Genomic DNA, 20,879 nt, shown 5'->3' with positions numbered 1-20,879 from the left:
GCTAAAGCCGAGAGGAGGCGATATGAGGAGGCAGCACGGAGGCAAGGCTGGAAGCCCGTGAGTACAACCCAAACATTTCTTGGGGGGGGGGCTTAAAGGGAGTGTGGCGAAGTCAGGTAGGAGACCTGCGCATACTCCCTGTACTTACCGTGGAGAGCGAGAGTACGGGCAGACACCGTGTTACGCAGTAGAGCGCATGGTGTCTCCTGTACGCGTGCATAGCCCGGTTCGGTACATTCCAGCTCCACGTATCGGCCGGGCTAGATTGAGCGTTGAGCCGGATGTCATGAAGCCTACATGGCACCAGCCTTACGTATGGTGTCCCCGGTTCGCCTACATAGGCCGGTGCGGGTTATTCCACCTACCCGCACTGGTCGGGCGACGGGGAGCATACAACCAGGTAAGGTTGGGCAGGCTCAGTGCTCAAGGGAGCCAGTACGCCTGCACGGTCCGGTATTTCCGGCGCCACCTCCCCGCTCCAGCCCAGTACCACCAGTGCCTACACCACGCACCAGGCTTCCAGTGCGTCTCCAGAGCCCAGTTCCTCCTCCACGCACTAGCGCTGTGGTGCGTGTCTCCAGCCCATTACCACCAGTGCCTACACCACGCACCAAGCCTCCTGTGCGTTTCCAGAGTCCTGTGCGTCCTGTTGCTGCTCCCCGCACTAGCCCTGTGATGCGTGTACCCAGCCCGGTACCACCAGTTCCGGCACCACGCACTAGGCCTAATGTGCGTCTCCAGGGTCCAGTATGCCCTGTTCCTTCTCCCCGCACTAGCCTGAAGGTGCGTGTCCTTAGCCCGGTACCTCCAGTTCCGGCACCACGCACCAGGCCTACAGTGCGCCTCATCCGGCCAGAGCTGCCCGTCTACCCAGTGCCATCTGAGCCATCCGTCTACCCAGCGCCATCTGAGCCATCCGTCTACCCAGCGCCATCTGAGCCATCCGTCTACCCAGCGCCATCTGAGCCATCCGTCTACCCAGCGCCATCTGAGCCATCCGTCTGCACAGAGCCATTAGAGCCGCCCGTCTGTCCCGAGCCGTCAGAGCCGTTCGTCAGTCAGGAGCCGCTAGAGCCGTTCGTCAGTCAGGATCTGCCAGAGCCGCCAACCAGACAGGATCTGCCAGAGCCGCCAACCAGACAGGATCTGCCAGAGCCGCCAACCAGACAGGATCTGCCAGAGCCGCCAACCAGACAGGATCTGCCAGAGCCGCCAACCAGACAGGATCTGCCAGAGCCGCCAACCAGACAGGATCTGCCAGAGCCGCCAACCAGATAGGATCTGCCAGAGCCGCCAACCAGACAGGATCTGCCAGAGCCGCCAACCAGCCATGAGCAGCCAGAGCCGCCAGCCAGCCATGAGCAGCCAGAGCCGCCAGCCAGCCATGAGCAGCCAGAGCCGCCAGCCAGCCATGAGCAGCCAGAGCCGCCAGCCAGCCATGAGCAGCCAGAGCCGCCAGCCAGCCATGAGCAGCCAGAGCCGCCAGCCAGCCATGAGCAGCCAGAGCCGCCAGCCAGCCATGAGCAGCCAGAGCCGCCAGCCAGCCATGAGCAGCCAGAGCCGCCAGCCAGCCATGAGCAGCCAGAGCCGCCAGCCAGCCATGAGCAGCCAGAGCCGCCAGCCAGCCATGAGCAGCCAGAGCCGCCAGCCAGCCATGAGCAGCCATGAGCCGCCAGCCAGCCATGAGCAGCCAGCCAGCCATGAGCAGCCAGCCAGCCATGAGCAGCCAGAGTCGCCAGCCAGCCATGAGCAGCCAGAGTCGCCAGCCAGCCATGAGCAGCCAGAGTCGCCAGCCAGCCATGAGCAGCCAGAGTCGCCAGCCAGCCATGAGCAGCCAGAGTCGCCAGCCAGCCATGAGCAGCCAGAGTCGCCAGCCAGCCATGAGCAGCCAGAGTCGCCAGCCAGCCATGAGCAGCCAGAGTCGCCTGCCAGCCAGGATCTACCAGAGACACTGAAGCGGATATTGACAATGGTGGAGTGGGGGCCACGTCCCGCACCCGAGCCGCCGCCATATTAAGGCCCACCCCGGACCCTCCCTTTATTTGTCAGGTTTTGCGGTCGGAGTCCGCACCTTTTGGGGGGGGTACTGTCACGCCCTGGCCTTAGTATTCTTTGTTTTCTTTATTATTTTAGTTAGGTCAGGGTGTGACATGGGGTATGTTTGTGTTTTTGTCTTGTCTTGGGTGGTTGTAGTGTCTAGGGGGATTTGTTAGAGTGTATGGGTTTGTGTTGAGTGAATGTTTCTAGGGAAGTCTATGGTTGAGTGTATGTGTCTAGTTATGTCTATGGTTGCCTGAGTGGTTCTCAATCAGAGACAGATGTTTTTCATTTGTCTCTGATTGGGAGCCATATTTAAGGTGGCCATAGGCATCATGTATTTGTGGGTAATTGTCTATGTCTAAACGTTAGTAGCTTGTGTGTGCACTTTCGTTTTGTAGCTTCACGGTCGTTTGTTGTTTTGTTAGTTTGTAAAGTGTTTTGTTTCGTTTTTTCCTTCTTAAAATAAAAAAAGAAGATGTCTTATTTTTCACATGCTGCGTTTTGGTCCGTCTCTCCTCCACACGATCGTGACAGTCATAAACGATATCTTAACCGCCATCGATAGGAAACAGTACTGTGCAGCCGTATTCATTGACCTGGCCAAGGCTTTTGACTCTGTCAATCACCACATCCTCATCGGCAGACTCGACAGCCTTGGTTTCTCTAATGATTGCCTCGCCTGGTTCACCAACTACTTCTCTGATCGAGTTCAGTGTGTCAAATCGGAGGGGCTGTTGTCCGGGCCTCTGGCAGTCTCTATGGGGGTGCCACAGGGTTCAATTCTTGGACTGACTCTCTTCTCTGTATACATCAATGATGTCGCTCTTGCTGCTGGTGATTCTCTGATCCACCTCTACGCAGACGACACTATTCTGTATACTTCTGGCCCTTCTTTTGACACTGTGTTAACAACCCTCCAGGCGAGCTTCAATGCCGTACAACTCTCCTTCCGTGGCTTCCAATTGCTCTTAAATACAAGTAAAACTAAATGCATGCTCTTCAACCGATCGCTGCCTGCACCTGCCCGCCTGTCCAACATCACTACTCTGGACGGCTCTGACTTAGAATATGTGGACAACTACAAATACCTAGGTGTCTGGTTAGACTGTAAACTCTCCTTCCAGACTCACATCAAACATCTCCAATCCAAAGTTAAATCTAGAATTGGCTTCCTATTCCGCAACAAAGCATCCTTCACTCATGCTGCCAAACATACCCTTGTAAAACTGACCATCCTACCGATCCTCGACTTCGGTGATGTCATTTACAAAATAGCCTCCGAAACCCTACTCAATAAATTGGATGCAGTCTATCACAGTGCCATCCGTTTTGTCACCAAAGCCCCATATACTACCCACCACTGCGACCTGTACACTCTCGTTGGCTGGCCCTCGCTTCATACTCGTCGCCAAACCCACTGGCTCCAGGTCATCTACAAGACCCTGCTAGGTAAAGTCCCCCCTTATCTCAGCTCGCTGGTCACCATAGCAGCACCTACCTGTAGCACGCGCTCCAGCAGGTATATCTCTCTGGTCACCCCCAAAACCAATTCTTCCTTTGGCCGCCTCTCCTTCCAGTTCTCTGCTGCCAATGACTGGAACGAACTACAAAAATCTCTGAAACTGGAAACACTTATCTCCCTCACTAGCTTTAAGCACCAGCTGTCAGAGCAGCTCATAGATTACTGCACCTGTACATAGCCCATCTATAATTTAGCCCAAACAACTACCTCTTTACCTACTGTATTTATTTATTTATTTTGCTCCTTTGCACCCCATTATTTCTCTCTCTACTTTACACTTTCTTCCACTGCAAACCAACCATTCCAGTGTTTTTTGTTTTTTTTACTTGCTATATTGTATTTACTTCGCCACCATGGCCTTTTTTATATTTTTATTTATTTATATATATATTTTATATATTTTGTTTGCCTTCACCTCCCTTATCTCGTCTCACTTGCTCACATTGTATATAGACTTATTTTTCACTGTATTATTGACTGTATGTTTGTTTTACTCCATGTGTAACTATGTGTTGTTGTATGTGTCGAACTGCTTTGCTTTATCTTGGCCAGGTCGCAATTGTAAATGAGAACGTGTTCTCAATTTGCCTACCTGGTTAAATAAAGGTGAAATAAATAAAATCCGTCCTGGCTGGATGCCCACTCTAGCCCGGCCGATGCGAGGAGCTGCGATGTAGCGTACCGGGCTGTGAACGTGCACTGGAGACACCGTGCGCACCACCGCATAACACGGTGCCTGACCAGTACGACGCTCCACCCGGTAAGCACGGGGAGTTGGCTCAGGTCTACAATCTGACTGAGCCAATCTCCTCGTGTGCTCCCCAAAAAAATGTTTTGGGGCTGCCTCTCGTGCACGCCTCTTCGAGCCAACTCCTCATAGCGTCTCCGCTCCGCCTTAGCTGCTTCCAGCTCCTCTTTAGGACGACGATATTCTCCCGTCTGTGCCCAGGGTCCCTTGCCGTCCAGGATTTTCTCCCATGTCCAACTCTCCAGGTCACCACGCTGCTTGGTCCTCTTTTGGTGGGTAGTTCTGTCACGGCCGTCATAATGAGGAGACCAAGGCGCAGCGTGATTAGCGTACATACTTCTTTATTACAAAGAACGAACACTAAACAAACTAACAAAATAACAACCGAAACGTGACGCCAACGTAGTGCTCACAGGCAACTAAACATGGACAACTACCCACAAATACAGGTGGGAAAAAGGCTACCTAAGTATGGTTCTCAATCAGAGACAACGATAGACAGCTGTCCCTGATTGAGAACCACACCCGGCCCAACACATAGAAATACAAAATCATAGAACATAGAACATAGAATGCCCACCCAAATCACACCCTGACCAAACCAAAATAGAGACATAAAAAGCTCTCTACAGTCAGGGCGTGACAATTATGCTCAAATAGCCTCAATAGCCTATTGGCTACTGTCTAAAACTGCCTCAGTGTTCACTGTAAACGTGCGCAGGAAGTTGCACAAAATTCTCACAATGTTCAAGGGATGTACATTCAGTCCATAGTAGCCTACAACAACATAATTTGATGGACAATGTTCATAGGCAGGTGCAATCATGTCTAATGAGGTTGCAAGGTAAAACTGGAAGTCGGGTACATTATCCGCTTAATGACAGTGGGGCTAGTTAGTGCCAATTGTGTGAACCTTTATGCAGAGCTGCACATGCACAGCCTAATATGACATACAACACTAACTCGTTTTAGCTCATGAGCACTACAACTGACTACTACTGGCTAAAAGTATGGAAAAACTACACAGAGCCTTTCAAAGTGAGTTCATAAAGAATTTAGACTGTGTTTCCTCTCAATGTCCCAAGGCAAGACCTTTACCATTGGAAATATGAACAGACACAATCCATCAGACATCAGATTGCAGTTGTGTTATTATTAGCTACTAGTATCTCCATTGTTTCAGCTTTTTCTGTTTGTTGTTTTTTCGGTCTTTAGTTCTGTCTGCCTTGTGTCCTCTTCCTCCTGCATCATGCATCACCCTCCCTCTCTCCTGCTACCTTCCGGTCTTCTCTTTCTCTTCTCTCGTTTATGTCGCTCTTCTCATCCAGACCCGGCGCCAGAACGAATCAGTTGGACGGTCTTTGATTTCCAAAGGGGAGCATGTTTTTTTAAGGGATCTCCTATGTGTGCAGGTGCTTGCACGTTCACAAATTTGTTAATGGCTGTAATAGTAAAGAACATAGGCAGCTAGTGAGTTTCAAGTTTGGGGAGGATTACAATTTATCTTGCCATTTCTACCCATCTGCGTGACAGTTGTATTTTTATATGCGCATTTCCATGGATCAGTTTCATTTCAATAATAATGTTTTCCTTTCTCAAAATCATTGTCACGTGGTTAGTCATACCAAGTAAAATGATAAAAATCTAAAAGTTCAAGTTCAACTATGGTGAGAGCACTAGCCTCTGCCATATGGATGAACACATTGATACACTATGATCCATTATTAATGGCTAGAGCGCATAGAACTCAGAGATACAGGAGTAAGCCTATAACTTCCATCATCAACTAAGTAAAACGAATAGACCTAAAGCCGACAAATAAAAACAGTAGACAATATCCTGATGAAAAGTCTGGTTATTTCAAACACATTAATCTCTCTACTCTGCCTGTCTGCTTCCCTTTCTATCTGTCTTGACTTGAGCTATTGCAACATTGTATCAAATAATCACTTGATCCATCTAGAAGCTGTCACTAGCGAACTTGCAACATTGTATCAATAGCCTATTCTGGGCCCTCAGAGTTTCCTGCACCAGTGAGCTTGGGACAGAAATCTGTTTTTTAATAAATCTTCTTGAAGCTAGGGGGCAGAATTTTTATGTTTGGAAAAATAACGTTCCCATTGTAAGCTGCCTATTTCTCAGGTCCAGATGCTAGAATATGCATATAATTGACAGAATAGGATAGAAAACAGTTAATTTACAATTGGAAATATGAACATATTATGAAATATGAGTTCCATGTCAAGAGGATGGAGACGGAGCAAGACTTTAACCAACGAGAGAAGCAGCTCCAAGGTGTGGATGCACAGAATCTGATGGTGAAATTTATGTTGTAGATTTAGTCAGCATTTTTCACACTACCTAAAGCGATACAAAAAGCGATGCCTGTAGAGTATTTTTTTTTAAAGTAGTCATACTGAGACAGTGGTTACTGCATAACTTCTGGTGTATCAAACAAAGTCTCTTGACACAGATTGCAAGGTTAACTTCTACTTGGTACTCATCCCGGATCCGGGAGCACCCTCATCAGTAAAAAAGCTGACCAGCATAGCCTAGCATAGCGCCACAAGTAAATACTAGCATCTAAATATCATGAAATCACAAGTCCAAGACACCAGATGAAAGATACACATCTTGTGAATCCAGCCATCATTTCCGATTTTTAAAATGTTTTACAGCGAAAACACAATATGTATTTCTATTAGCTAACCACGATAGCAAAAGACCCAACCGCATATTTTCACCATTTTTTTACTGCATAGGTAGCTATCACAAATTCGACCAAATAAAGATATAAATAGTCACTAACCAAGAAACAACTTCATCAGATGACAGTCTTATAACAGATTTATTGTATAGCATATGTTTTGTTCGAAAAATGTGCATATTTCAGGTATAAATCATAGTTTTACATTGCAGCCACCATCACAAAATCTCACCAAAGCAGCTAGAATAACTACAGAAACCAACGTGAAATACCTAAATACTCATCATAAAACATTTATGAAAAATACATGGTGTACAGCAAATGAAAGACAAACATCTTGTGAATCCAGCCAATATTTCTGATTTTTTAAGTGTTTTACAGCAATAACACAATATAGTATTATATTAGCTTACTACAATAGCCTACCACACAACCGCATTCATTCAACGCAACGTTAGCGATAGCGAATAAACCAGCAAAAGATATTAATTTTTTCACTAACCTTCACAAACTTCATCAGATGACAGTCCTATAACATCATATTACACAATACATATATGGTTTGTTCGAAAATGTGCATATTTAGCGGTACAATTCGTGGTTGAACAATGTGAATACGTAGCCAAACTGCACAAAATTATCCGGATATATTTCTGACACTCACATCATCTAATCAAATAACTAATCATAAACTTTACTAAAAAATACAGGTTGGACAGCAAATGAAAGATACACTAGTTCTTAATGCAACCGCTGTGTTAGATTTTTTTTAAATAACCTTAGTACGACATACAGCTTACGTTATAGCGAGACAGCGTCCAAAATCAGCGCCCAAAATACGACGACACATTTTCGACAGAAATACGAAATAACATCATAAATGGTTCCTACTTTTGATGATCTTCCATCAGAATCTTGTACAAGGGGTCCTTTGTCCAGAATAATCGTTGTTTGGTTGTAGAATGCCCTCTTCATCTGTAGAACGCTAGCCAACGCTAGCCATGCGGTACAGAAGTGTCCAACTCACCATAACGCATAACAAAGAAAATACCGAAAATTGCAATAACCTGATATAAACTGATATAAGTCGGTTTAATATAACTAGTTTATGATGTTTTTAACACATATATCAAATAAAATCAGAGCCGGATATATCTAAAGGCTATAACGAAAGCTTTTCAGAACGCAATCCTGAGGTCCCTCTCGCGCCAAGCTGAACGGTGAAAAGACTAGACCCACCGCTCCAAGAGATCTTGTTCGGCCTCAGATAGAGCTATACAACCCATTCCAACTCTCACTGCCTACTGACATCTAGTGGAAGGCGTACGCAGTGCATGTAGACCCATAGATTCCATGCAAATTAATAGGCTGACCCTGGAACAGAGCCCCCGATTTCAGATTTCTCACTTCCTGACAGGAAGTTTGCTGCAAAATGAGTTCTGTTTTACTCACAGATATAATTCAAACGGTTTTATAAACTAGAGAGTGTTTTCTATCCAATAGTAATAATAATATGCATATTCAATTGAGTACGAGGCAGTTTAATTTGGGAACGATTTTTTACAAAGTGAAAACATCGCCCCCCCTATTGAGAAAAGGGTTAAGCTAAATTGCTGTTAAGGACACAAAGGACTGTGCCAACAAGGTCATGGACAGGTATGTCATATCTTCAGAATGGATCCAATAAGAAAGTAATTTTAAAGGTATCGTTAGTGATACAAACTGTCTGCAACAAAGACAGTAAATCCAGCCTCATCTCCTCAGCAGTTTGAAAGTGTTCAATTCACAAAGTACATCCTATGTGTGCTTGACTTTCAGGCTCTTTACCAATGGCCTGATGTCCTTGTTCAACTTCAATGGCCATCACGCAAAGCGGGGACTAGGAAACACAACTGTGTACTCTGTTGTCAACGGTACCTACAAACATGTCATTATTCTGTAGTATTTGTATTAATAATTGGGTGGTTTGAGCCCTGAAAGCTGATTTGGCTAACAGCCATGGTATATTTAAGCAATAATACATGAGAGCCCATGTGTTATGATGACATTTTTATCATGGCTGTGAGTGTCATAGCCTTTAAAGCAAAGTCCTCTGGGTTTTGTGGTACCGTAACCACACAATACATGGTTAACAGTCTGTATCCAGGCACGCTGAGTTGCGTTGTGCATAAGAAAATCCTTTACTACACCTTCCCATTGCTTAAAGGGTCACTAAGGTCGCACAATCAAAATGACCTGCTCTGTCAGTTTTAATAGGCTAGATTCTTATTTTGTCTTCTAAACCAATTATTCATTTGCATGGTGGTAATTTGTGTGGTCCCTTTTTGAGAAGAATGGTTTTAGGAGCTTGGCAATTTTGAATGAGGTGATCATGTGACCTTAATGGCCTTTCAACCTATTGACGCGCAAGTTCTAAAAATGTATAACGGTCCGCCCAGCGTGGCATTTTCTTGAATTCAGTTTTTTTTTATTTTGCTATGCTGTAGCCCTAATAAATGCTTTACCATTTTTTTTCTTCGTTAGAGCAGACTCTAGTATGTCATTATGCTGGTTTTGTTTAGCTTTCTGGCCTGTTATCAATTAGGCCTTATTACTTAATTTCATCACACAGCCTACTAGTCCTGCATTTAAATGCAGTCAAGCATTCTCTTGAATAATTAGCCTACAGTTTACAATGGCCTAAATAATAATAAAGGCTTTATAATTTTTTCATTAGTACTGGTCAACTCTCTGGTACACCTATAATTTATTTTGTGTTGTTTACACTATACCAAGCAATCAGGGGAAATTATATAGTAGCCTAGCTTGTTTGGCACATGCAAGCAGCGCTGGCTCCTTCCTCTTTCTATGAGCTCAAGTCAAATGTCTTCCATACGTCTGATTTTGCCTTTGTCTTTTGAGCAACCTATCGGCTAAACATCCCCCCCATTTCAAGTAGAATTTTTTACTTGCGATCTCCGCATACTGACAAATATATTAGGCTATAGTGTTCAGAGTTTACCAATGAATGTGATTATAATAGTCTATTAGGAAGGAGTGAAAGAGACAAATTGCGCCATACAAACAGGCCCTTGTCTTTTCTACACTGCGTGCAAGTTTGAGCCCGGCCCTAATCAATTGTCAGCCCCTCAGAAGGACAACTTTAACCAAACGTATCTTTTAAATGCCGTTTTGTCTTTGATAGACACGGAAAAGCAAACACATTTATCCACTTCTAAATTATTCGGAATAAATGTAATACATTATCATTATTACTGCACAACACAAAATAGCCACCATTGCTTAGTGATAAACCGGTGGTTTGAGCCCTAAATGCTGATTTAAGTGCCGTGGGGAACCTGTAAGATGCTCAATATCCATTAGTCTTTTCTATAACTTACTGTGTTTATTTTGGTGTTACAGCTGCAGTCAAGAAATGGAACAGCAAGGCCACTGACCATGATGTTCGGAGAGCTGTGGCAGACCACCTCCATCATGCTCCTGGTAGAGCCAGGGGTGGTGGTTTCCACGTCACCACCACACAGGACCATTACTAACGCAGCAAAATATATCTATACTTTTGATGGATAATTATTCAGTGTATATCATTTATTATATTAATTTCAACTTAACTTTATTTTGTCTGTTATCACTGTACTAGATAGTATTCTTTGACTGAGTGTTTTGTGCAAATACTGGACTAATGTAACGAGTAGTGTGATTGTTAATTAAAAATTACGAACCATTTTTTGGTTACTGCGTCCATGTGTATAGGCTACAAGTACATTGAAATTATGACATTTGAAAGTCGTTAAAACAACGACCTGAAAAATATATCTTTTCAACTTTCACTTTCAACCAAAACAGGCCGTAGAAGGACGTCTTTTTATAGGTGTCTTTTCAACGACACGAAGGTCGTCTTTTCAATATCTTTTTTTTTTTTTTTTTGCCCTTTTTCTCCCCAATTTCATGGTATCCAATTGGTAGTTACAGTCTTGTCTCATCGCTGCAACTCCCGTACGGACTCAGGAGAGGCAAAGGTCGAGAGGCGTGCGTCCTCCGAAACAACCCAACCAAGCCGCACTGCTTCTTGACACAATGGCCACTTAACCTGGAAACCAGCCGCACCAATTTGTCGAAGGAAACACTGTTCACTTGGTGACTGTGTCAGCATGCACTGCGCCTGGCCTGCCACAGGAGTCACTAGTGCGCAATGGGACAAGGACATCCCTGCTGGCCAAACCCTCCCGTAACCCGGATGACGCTGGGCCATGGGTCTCCCGGCTGCAACAGCCTGGACTCGAATCCAGAATCTAGTGGCACAGCTAGCACTGCGATGCGGTGTCTTAGACCACCGCGGCACCGGGAAGGCCCTTTTTCAATGTCTTTTTAACGACAGTTTGCTGGGTGGGAAGCTTCCCCAAACTTGAAACTCACACGCCACGTATGGTGTTTAATATAACACTCATAAATTCCAACTAATTCGTTCTGGCGCCAGCCCTGGTGAGACTTGACTCACATTCATATCACTTGTTCACTTGATTAGCTCAGCATTCTCCTTAGTGGGTGACGTGTCGGGCGGTGAATGTGAAGAGAAACATTTTGTGTTTGTTGCACTCACTGGTAGTGATTCTGCTGATATATTCTGAAACATGTTTCGAAGAAAGGTCCTCTTGCAGTGACTGTGGTATGTTATTGAATTTCCCCACTAAACTTCACTAAATGACTCAAATGTAAAAATGGGAACCAAATCATACAGAAAACACAGATCCTCAAATTTGGAAGGATAGCGAGGACACCCCACTTCCCATTTCATGCAATGCCCTAGCCTAGACACCGCCCCCCCCAACCCCCGCTGATTTCCTCCGATTCTCATGAAGGAGCCGTGTGGGAGGAGGACACATGCAGAGAGAAAGAGAGAGAGTAAGACAGGGGACAACAAAGCCTGAGCATCACAGGGAAAACTTATTGTGTGTATTTGTCCGACAAAAGGTAGCCCTTGAGACCGGAGAACACAAGGCCGTTGTTGGAACATCAGTGCAAGGTCTGAGTAGCATCCTGTGTTGTCAGCAGTAAGAGAGATCCCCCCACAGACAGACAGGCAGACAGAGATACTCTACCATCCAACAGGACTGGAGCCGTGTCCTCTCATCACACAGCCAGGAGGTAGAGACCTCCACCACTTTTCCCCTCAGAGAATCTGTCCTGCTTGCTGAAGGTTAGTCTGTATCAGACTACTTAAATATATAGGAACTACCTTTCTATTTGTATATAAGAAGCTACTGTAGATAATAGTTTGTGGAGATATGTCTATGTGTACTACTCCACATAATTTTGCTGTACATATGACAGAGGTATGCAGGTGCTAATTGTTACAAAAAGGAATGTGTTAATTGTTCCCTTGTATGTTAACTTTACACACGGACACGGTGCAGAATGTTTTATCTTTGTTTCACAGAGTTTTACTCATCTATAGCCCCATTTATACCTGGTGCTAACATGCCCCCTTTGTCCTGATCTTGTCTTCATTCTGCTTGTGCCCACATTTTTAGACAGGTGTAGACGATTAAAATACACATTGTGATCTGATTTTCATCACATTTTCCTAACCACCTCCGGAGCTAGTCAGGCACGCATTGTGTCTGGATATGAATCAAGTGTAAACACATCTGGATGGTCAAACCATTTAAATCATTATACCGGCACCTAAAATCATTGACCGGTAGCACTATTGATTTATGGCATCAGTCATTTTCTTAAAATAAATAAATTCCTATTATTTTGAAAGAAATCTGTTAAATAATTTGCATACAGGGAGACATCAGCCAATCTGGTCACAATGCGGACACATTGAACAGATAAGACAAAGATTTTAATACAATGTGTAGATGTGACAAACCTTGATCAGATAGTGATTGGATCATAGAATTATGAATTAGAATACTAGAATGGACATGAACCTTCTTATGATGGGATAAAGGACAGACATTTTGGTCAGGGAGTTGATCAGCCATGGTTTGCCAGCACTGTGATAAGATAGTGTAAATTAATCCATTTAAAGAATTTATCTGCACTGTATGTTTGTTAGCTAGCTAGCTAGCCAGACAACTTTAGAGGAATTATTCAAATTAACTGCCAATATGCCATCATTCCATTCAAACAATGCATTCAATCCACAGTCATACACTGGCTGAAATCAGTTGAGGATAGGACTTAGACAAGTTGTAAATGCAACAAATACGGATATTTTATCATATAATAGCACTCACAGCTTCCCAAGAAAACAGAAATGTAGACATTTATGGCCGGTATACATATATTTTAGAGGCTATTTATACAGACAATTTGTATAAAACCCATATGAACTGTATTTGTAATTATATGACTATTTTATGCCTCTACTGCCATTAACTCCAATTAGACTGGTTTGGATTTGTCCCTGACCAATACAGCTGCCATTTTCACCACATTCTGGAACTTTGAGGGTTTATGACATAGCCCCTTTAGTAATTTAATAGGATCTCTCTGGATTGGATCATATTATTATAACTTGGCTGAATCATTCTTACTAAGCCTATTGTTTAGAGTTTTATGTATTTTAAAAAACAAACACAAAAACGAGTAGGATTCAGCCATTTATAAGTTCATACTTGGGTGAAGTTGTACAAATGCTACAGAATGTAAAAATGTTCTAACTTGATTTGGTTTTCTTTGACCACCAGTTATCCATATTTACAGCTATTGACTTTCTCTGCACTAAAAAGAGGCACATCTGTAACCAAATTCTAGTGACAGCATTTTACGAGACTGTATGTATGTTGAAATATACACTGTCTCTCTCAGGCATGGCCGGCAACTGGATCACTGGCCCGTCCAATCAGACAACAGACTTCGGCAGCGTGTTCACTCACCAGGTACAGCGCTGATGATGTCGTAACATAAGGCACCTGTGCTTTTATGTTTATACCACACAAGAATGCAATGAAATTATTTAGATATTGAAAATTTAAATATTTTATAATACCCTAAGCCTATCATTTATATGCCCTCTCATAATAATCTCATAATGATCCTGACTAAAAACTGACAATAATACCAGTTATAATATCAGATGAAAAGTTGAAACATAGAAACATAGCATATTATAAGACTCATTATAAGACATTATAGGCTGTTACCCACCCCCAGTCCTATCCACCCCAAGTCAAAATGATCTTGGCTTACATGTCAGTCTATACTGACAAGTGGGCTTTGCTAATCGTCATGGCACAAATTTGTCAGCTAGGTGGAAGCCTTAATCTAATGTAAGGCCAAAGAAAATGTTCAATGTTGTGAAATATGGGGTGGCAGGGTAGAGGTATGTGGTTGATTACCTTCCACTAGGTAAAAACTGATTGAATTAACATTGTTTCCACATAATTTAAACCCCCAAAATCTATGTGATTAAGTTGAATCAACGTAGAAAACTGATTGGACTTTAAAAAGTCATCAACATAAGGGCATTTCGGGGTTTTTTTTCACCAAACTTTTAACCTAAATGGTGACATCTTTTGTTGATTTCATGTTGACTTCACATTAGTTGGAAACCAATGTAAATCAAAACTAGAAGTTGAACTGATGTCTGATGTCTCTTTTTGTTTCCTTTTCTCATATCTGCGATGAGGCTCTGGCTCAAAGAAAACAGCTATAGGTTTAAAAAGCGAATGTTATGTGTAAGAAAACGATATGAATGACTGATAGCTACATGTACACTAAAATGTTTGTACTGTATAGGCATGCATACACTCTTAGAGAACCCATCTAGAACCTAAAATGGTTATTTGGCTGTCCCCATAGGAGAACACTATAAAGAACCATTTTTGCTTCCGAGTAGAACCCTTTTTGGTTCTATGTTATACAGTGCATTGCAAAAGTATTCACCCCCTTGGCGTTTTTCCTATTTTGTTATATTACAACCTGTAATTTAAATGGATTTTTATTTGGATTTCATGTAATGGACATACACAAAATAGTCCAAATTGGTGAAGTGAAATAAAAAAATAAAACGGAAAAGAGATGCGTGCATATGTATTCACGCCCTTTGCTATGAAGCCCCTAAATAAGATCTGGTGCAACCAATTGCCTTCAGAAGTCATATAATTAGTTAAATAAAGTCTACCTGTGTGCAATCTAACTGTCACATGATCTGTCACATGATCTCAGTATATATACACCTGTTCTGAAAGGCCCCAGAGTCTGCAACACCCCTAAGCAAGGGGCACCACCAAGCAAGCAGCACCATGAAGACCAAGGAGCTCTCAAAACAGGTCAGGGACAAAGTTGTGGAGAAGTAAATGGGGGGGAAAAAATTGAAAGAATATGGCACCACAACAAACCTGCCAAGAGAGGGCAGCCCACCAAAACTCACAGACCAGGCAAGGAGGGCATTAATCAGAGAGGCAACAAAGAGACCAAAGATAACCCTGAAGGAGCTGCAAAGCTCCACAGCGGAGATTGGAGTATCTGTCCATAGGACCACTTTAAGCCGTACACTCCACAGAGCTGGGTTTTACAGAAGAGTGGCCAGAAAAAAAGCCATTGCTTAAAGAAAAAAATAAGCAAACATGTTTGGTTTTCGCTAAAAGGCATGTGGGAGACTCCCCAAACATATTGGAAGAAAGTACTCTTGTCAGATGAGACTAAAATTGAGCTTTTTGGCCATCAAGGAAAATGCTATGTCTGGTGCAAACCCAACACCTCTCATCACTCCGAGAACAGCATCCCCACAGTGAAGCATGGTGGTGGCAGCATCATGCTGTGGGGATGTTTTTCATCGGCAGGGACTGGGAAACTGGTCAGAATTGAAAAAATTATGGATGGCACTAAATACAGGGAAATTCTTGAGGGAAACCTGTTTCAGTCTTCCAGAGATTTGAGAAAGGGACAGAGGTTCACCTTCCAGCAGGACAATGACCCTAAGCATACTGCTAAAGCAACACTCAAGTGGTTTAAGGGGAAATATTTAAATGTCTTGGAATGGCCTAGTCAAAGCCCAGACCTCAATCCAATTGAGAATCTGTGGTATGACTTAAAGATTGCTGTACACCAACGGAACCCATCCAACTTTAAGGAACTGGGGCAGTTTTGCCTTGAAGAATGGGCACAAATCCTAGTGGCTAGATATTCCAAGCTTATAGAGACATATCCCAAGAGACTTGTAGCTGTAATTGCTGCAAAAGGTGGCTCTACAAAGTATTGACTTTGGGGGGGTGAATAATTATGCACGCTCAAGTTTTCAGTTTTTTTGTCTTATTTCTTGTTTGTTTCACAATAAAAAATATATTTTGCATCTTCAAAGTGGTAGGCATGTTGTGTAAATCAAATGATCCAAACCCCCCAAAAATCTATTTTAATTCCAGGTTGTAAGGCCACAAAATAGGAAAAATGCCAAGGGTGAATATTTTCGCAAGGCACTGTAGATGGAAAAGTGTTCTACCTGGAACCAAAAAGGGTTCTCCGATGGGGACAGCTGAATAACCCTTTTGAAACCCTTATTTTCTAAGGGTGTATAGGTGCAGTACACTTACACTGATGCTGAGACATAGCATAAGCTTCTTCACCAAATGTGTTTGCGTTATCCTATTTTTATGCATCAACCAACTCTCTATTCGTATTCTCCACCCAGACTCTCATCCTGCTTCTCCCCACCAGGTGCTCCCAGTTCTCTACGTGCTGATCGGCGGCGTGGGCTTGGCTCTCAACAGCTTGGCTGCCTGGATCTTCTTCCGGGTGCCCAGCGACTCAGGCATGGTGGTCTACTTGAAAAACATGGTAGTGGCCGACCTGCTGATGCTGCTCACCTTCCCCTGGCGCGTGGCCAGCGAGCTCGGTCTGGGCGGCTGGCAGGTCCGCGTGGCCGTGTGCCGCTACAGCGCCGTGCTCTTCTACTCCTCCATGTACGTGGGCATCATCTTAATGGGCCTCATCAGCCTGGAGCGCTACGTCAAGGTCGTAGGACACTCGTCTTCCTGCACACACCTCCTGCAGCGAGTGGGGTTCACCCGGGTCGTGGCCCTGCTGACGTGGAGCCTGCTGCTGCTTTCCGTCCTCCCCAATGTTGTGCTGACCAGCAAGCCTGCGGACGAGCAGAGCTCCAGACACTGTGTGCAGCTAAAGACCCCCCTGGGTCAGCAGTGGCACAAGGTGACCTCGTATTTCGGTGTGGCCCTGTTCTGGGCCACCGTACTGGTTCTAGCCTTCTGCTACTCTTCCATTGCCCACCACTTCTACAAGTCGTACTGCCGCGTTCGCCAGGACGACAGCGGGGTGTACAGCAAGTCCAACTGCAGTATCTTCAGCCTCCTGGTCGTGTTCTTCATCTGTTTCGTGCCCTACCACATCTGCCGCGTGACCTACACCCAAAGCCAGTTACCCGGCTCCGGCTTCAGCTGGCACAGCCGTTATATGCTGTTCCAGGCGAAGGAGGTCACCCTCTTCCTGTCAGCACTCAACGTGTGCCTGGACCCCGTCATCTACTTCTTGATGTGCACTAAGTTCCGCGAGTCACTACTGAAGAAACTGCCCAGAGGCAAGGGAGGGCCAAAGAGATGTTCCCTTACCACAGAACAGACTGTTAGTAATATGTGATGAGAAGAGGAGAGGAGAGAGAACAGGTGAGTTGAAAGAAGAAGCATATGTGGAAAAATAGTAAACCAGTAAAAGGAAAGAATTCTAAAACTAGATACAGTATGTGTTTATATATTGCAGGGAGTTCGACTGACCCTTTTGTAATGAACTCCACTGGAGACATGTCTGCACTACATTAGAAATGATAACAACAGACATTTGTTTGTAGAAAACACCTTTACAGTATTAAAAATGCTTACATTTCATTGCTACTGATGCCATAGGATAAGACATGGGTTAAGACATTTTTTGTTGTTGCTTTAAATCATGTCAATGTTGTTTTGAGGTTTGATTTAATAAAAATATGTTTTGCTTTAATCATGTCAATGTTGTTTTGAGGTTTCATTTAATACAGCGTCTGAGTAAAAGTGAATAATTGAAATTGAAAGTTGAAATTGAAACTTTATTCTGGTGCTGGTTTTAAAGATGATAGATGATACACATCAGAGTTTCCTTAACTCAGACCTGCAACCCCCCATTTTGTTTTTTACCCTAGCACTATACAGCTGATTCAAATAATCAAAGCTTAATGATGAGTTAGTTATTTGAATCAGCTGTGCAGTGCTAGGGCAAAAACCATGGAAATGGTTTAATCCCCACAGGGCATTGTGCTTAAGCACACGCACACACGCACACGCACAGATACATCCCCCTGTGGTTGTAATAGATAGAGCCATGCAAATGTAGCTCTATCTATTACAACCACAGCCATGTGGAACCGCTAGTCGGTGCCCTATCATGCTAGCGAGATCCTATTGGTGCGTTCTAGTGACATTTGCATATTTCCGTAAGGGAACGCCTACTCTTTGAAGTGCGCATGTGCAATACCTCAATTTGGCTCCGCACTCCTAGACAATGCAATTTCAAAAAAAACTTTGGCAAAAGGTAAAGTCCAAAAAATTTGTTGACTCTGTTCACAACAGATTCCAGAGTTATAGCTTTTCAGCCTCTGCCATATGTGACCGACCGCCTCGATTCGGTCTTATGTAGCAAAATTTAAAATGGTGTTTGTTACACTGGATAAAAGTAGATAATCAGAGCAAGAAAATGGTATATCATACACTACAGTTGGGCAACATGGGAAAGTAATTCTGCTTTGAAAGTTGATGAACTTTTGAGAAAATGTCTCTTGAATATTTTGGCACATCTACTGGAGAGCTCTTATTTGCCAACACCCATTCAGTATCGTTCACACATTCTTAAGCCTTAGCCCCACCCATCTCTTTAAAGATTCACATTTGAGGCCATGTGGTAAACACACGCTATATCAAATAAAATCTGAGTTTATTTGTCACATGCACAGGATACAGAAGGTGTAAATGGTACAGTGAAGTGATTAGTTGAACGTCACGGACACATACGTCTTGCCTCCAGACAAACTAAACACCTTCTTTGCTTGCTTTGAGGATAATACAGTGCCACCGATGCGGCCCGCTACCAAGGACTGTGGGCTCTCCTTCTCTGTGGCCGACGTGAGTAAGACATTTAAACGTGTTAACCCTCGCAAGGCTGCCGGCTCAGACTGCATCCCTAGCCGCGTCCTCAGAGCAAGCACAGACCAGCTGGCTGGTGTGTTTACGGACATATTCAATTTCTCCCTATCCGAGTCTGCTGTCCCCACATGCTTCAAGATGGCCATATTGTTCCTGTACCCAAGAAGGCAAAGGTAACTGAACTTAATGACTATCGCCCCGTAGCACTCACTTCTGTCATTGAGAAGTGCTTTGAGAGGCTAGTCAAGGATCATATCACCTCCACCTTACCCACTTCAATTTGCTTACTGCCCCAATAGGTCGATAACACTGCACACTGCCCTATCCCAGCTGGACAAGAGGAATACATTTACATTTACATTTAAGTCATTTAGCAGACGCTCTTATCCAGAGCGACTTACAAATTGGTGCATTCACCTTATGATATCCAGTGGAACAACCACTTTACAATAGTGCATCTAACTCTTTTAAGGGGGGGGGGGGGGGGGGGGGGGTTAGAAGGATTACTTTATCCTATCCTAGGTATTCCTTAAAGAGGTGGGGTTTCAGGTGTCTCCGGAAGGTGGTGATTGACTCCGCTGACCTGGCGTCGTGAGGGAGTTTGTTCCACCATTGGGGTGCCAGAGCAGCGAACAGTTTTGACTGGGCTGAGCGGGAACTGTACTTCCTCAGAGGTAGGGAGGCGAGCAGGCCAGAGGTGGATGAACGCAGTGCCCTTGTTTGGGTGTAGGGCCTGATCAGAGCCTGAAGGTACGGAGGTGCCGTTCCCCTCACAGCTCCGTAGGCAAGCACCATGGTCTTGTAGCGGATGCGAGCTTCAACTGGAAGCCAGTGGAGAGAGCGGAAGAGCGGGGTGACGTGAGAGAACTTGGGAAAGTTGAACACCAGACGGGCTGCGGCGTTCTGGATGAGTTGTAGGGGTTTAATGGCACAGGCAGGGAGCCCAGCCAACAGCGAGTTGCAGTAATCCAGACGGGAGATGACAAGTGCCTGGATTAGGACCTGCGCCGCTTCCTGCGTGAGGCAGGGTCGTACTCTGCGAATGTTGTAGAGCATGAACCTACAGGAACGGGTCACCGCCTTGATGTTAGTTGAGAACGACAGGGTGTTGTCCAGGATCACGCCAAGGTTCTTAGCACTCTGGGAGGAGGACACAATGGAGTTGTCAACCGTGATGGCGAGATCATGGAACGGGCAGTCCTTCCCCGGGAGGAAGAGCAGCTCCGTCTTGCCGAGGTTCAGCTTGAGGTGGTGATCCGTCATCCACACTGATATGTCTGCCAGACATGCAGAGATGCGATTCACCACCTGGTTATCAGAGGGGGGAAAGGAGAAGATTAATTGTGTGTCGTCTGCATAGCAATGATAGGAGAGACCATGTGAGGATATGACAGAGCCAAGTGACTTGGTGTATAGCGAGAATAGGAGAGGGCCTAGAACAGAGCCCTGGGGGACACCAGTGGTGAGAGCACGTGGTGCGGAGACAGATTCTCGCCACGCCACCTGGTAGGAGCGACCTGTCAGGTAGGACGCAATCCAAGCGTGGACCTTGCCGGAGATGCCCAGCTCGGAGAGGGTGGAGAGGAGGATCTGATGGTTCACAGTATCAAAGGCAGCCGATAGGTCTAGAAGGATGAGAGCAGAGGAAAGAGAGTTAGCTTTAGCAGTGCGGAGCGCCTCCGTGACACAGAGAAGAGCAGTCTCAGTTGAATGACTAGTCATGAA

General features: G+C 44.6%; 1 protein-coding gene across 2 annotated transcripts; it reads left to right on the top strand.

Annotated features, from left to right (window-relative positions):
• Window positions 1-11,903: 11,903 nt before the first annotated feature.
• On the top strand, window positions 11,904-17,988 carry LOC139547573 (P2Y purinoceptor 14). Of its 2 annotated transcripts, none has more exons than XM_071356495.1 (3): window positions 11,904-12,214; window positions 13,840-13,910; window positions 16,687-17,988. In XM_071356495.1, the coding sequence occupies exons 2-3, from the start codon at window positions 13,842-13,844 to the stop codon at window positions 17,620-17,622; spliced, it is 1,005 nt and encodes a 334-aa protein (XP_071212596.1). In that variant the 5' UTR covers window positions 11,904-12,214; window positions 13,840-13,841; the 3' UTR covers window positions 17,623-17,988. The 2 variants fall into 2 exon arrangements, with proteins under 2 accessions (XP_071212596.1, XP_071212597.1); XM_071356496.1 differs by having other exon boundaries at window positions 11,922-12,162.
• Window positions 17,989-20,879: the final 2,891 nt, after the last annotated feature.

This window comes from Salvelinus alpinus, chromosome 21, assembly GCF_045679555.1.
Source record: "Salvelinus alpinus chromosome 21, SLU_Salpinus.1, whole genome shotgun sequence".
In the NCBI taxonomy this organism is placed as follows: domain Eukaryota; kingdom Metazoa; phylum Chordata; class Actinopteri; order Salmoniformes; family Salmonidae; genus Salvelinus; species Salvelinus alpinus.
Note: the sequence above shows the minus strand (reverse complement) of the source record. Positions and strands in the feature narration are given on the sequence as shown.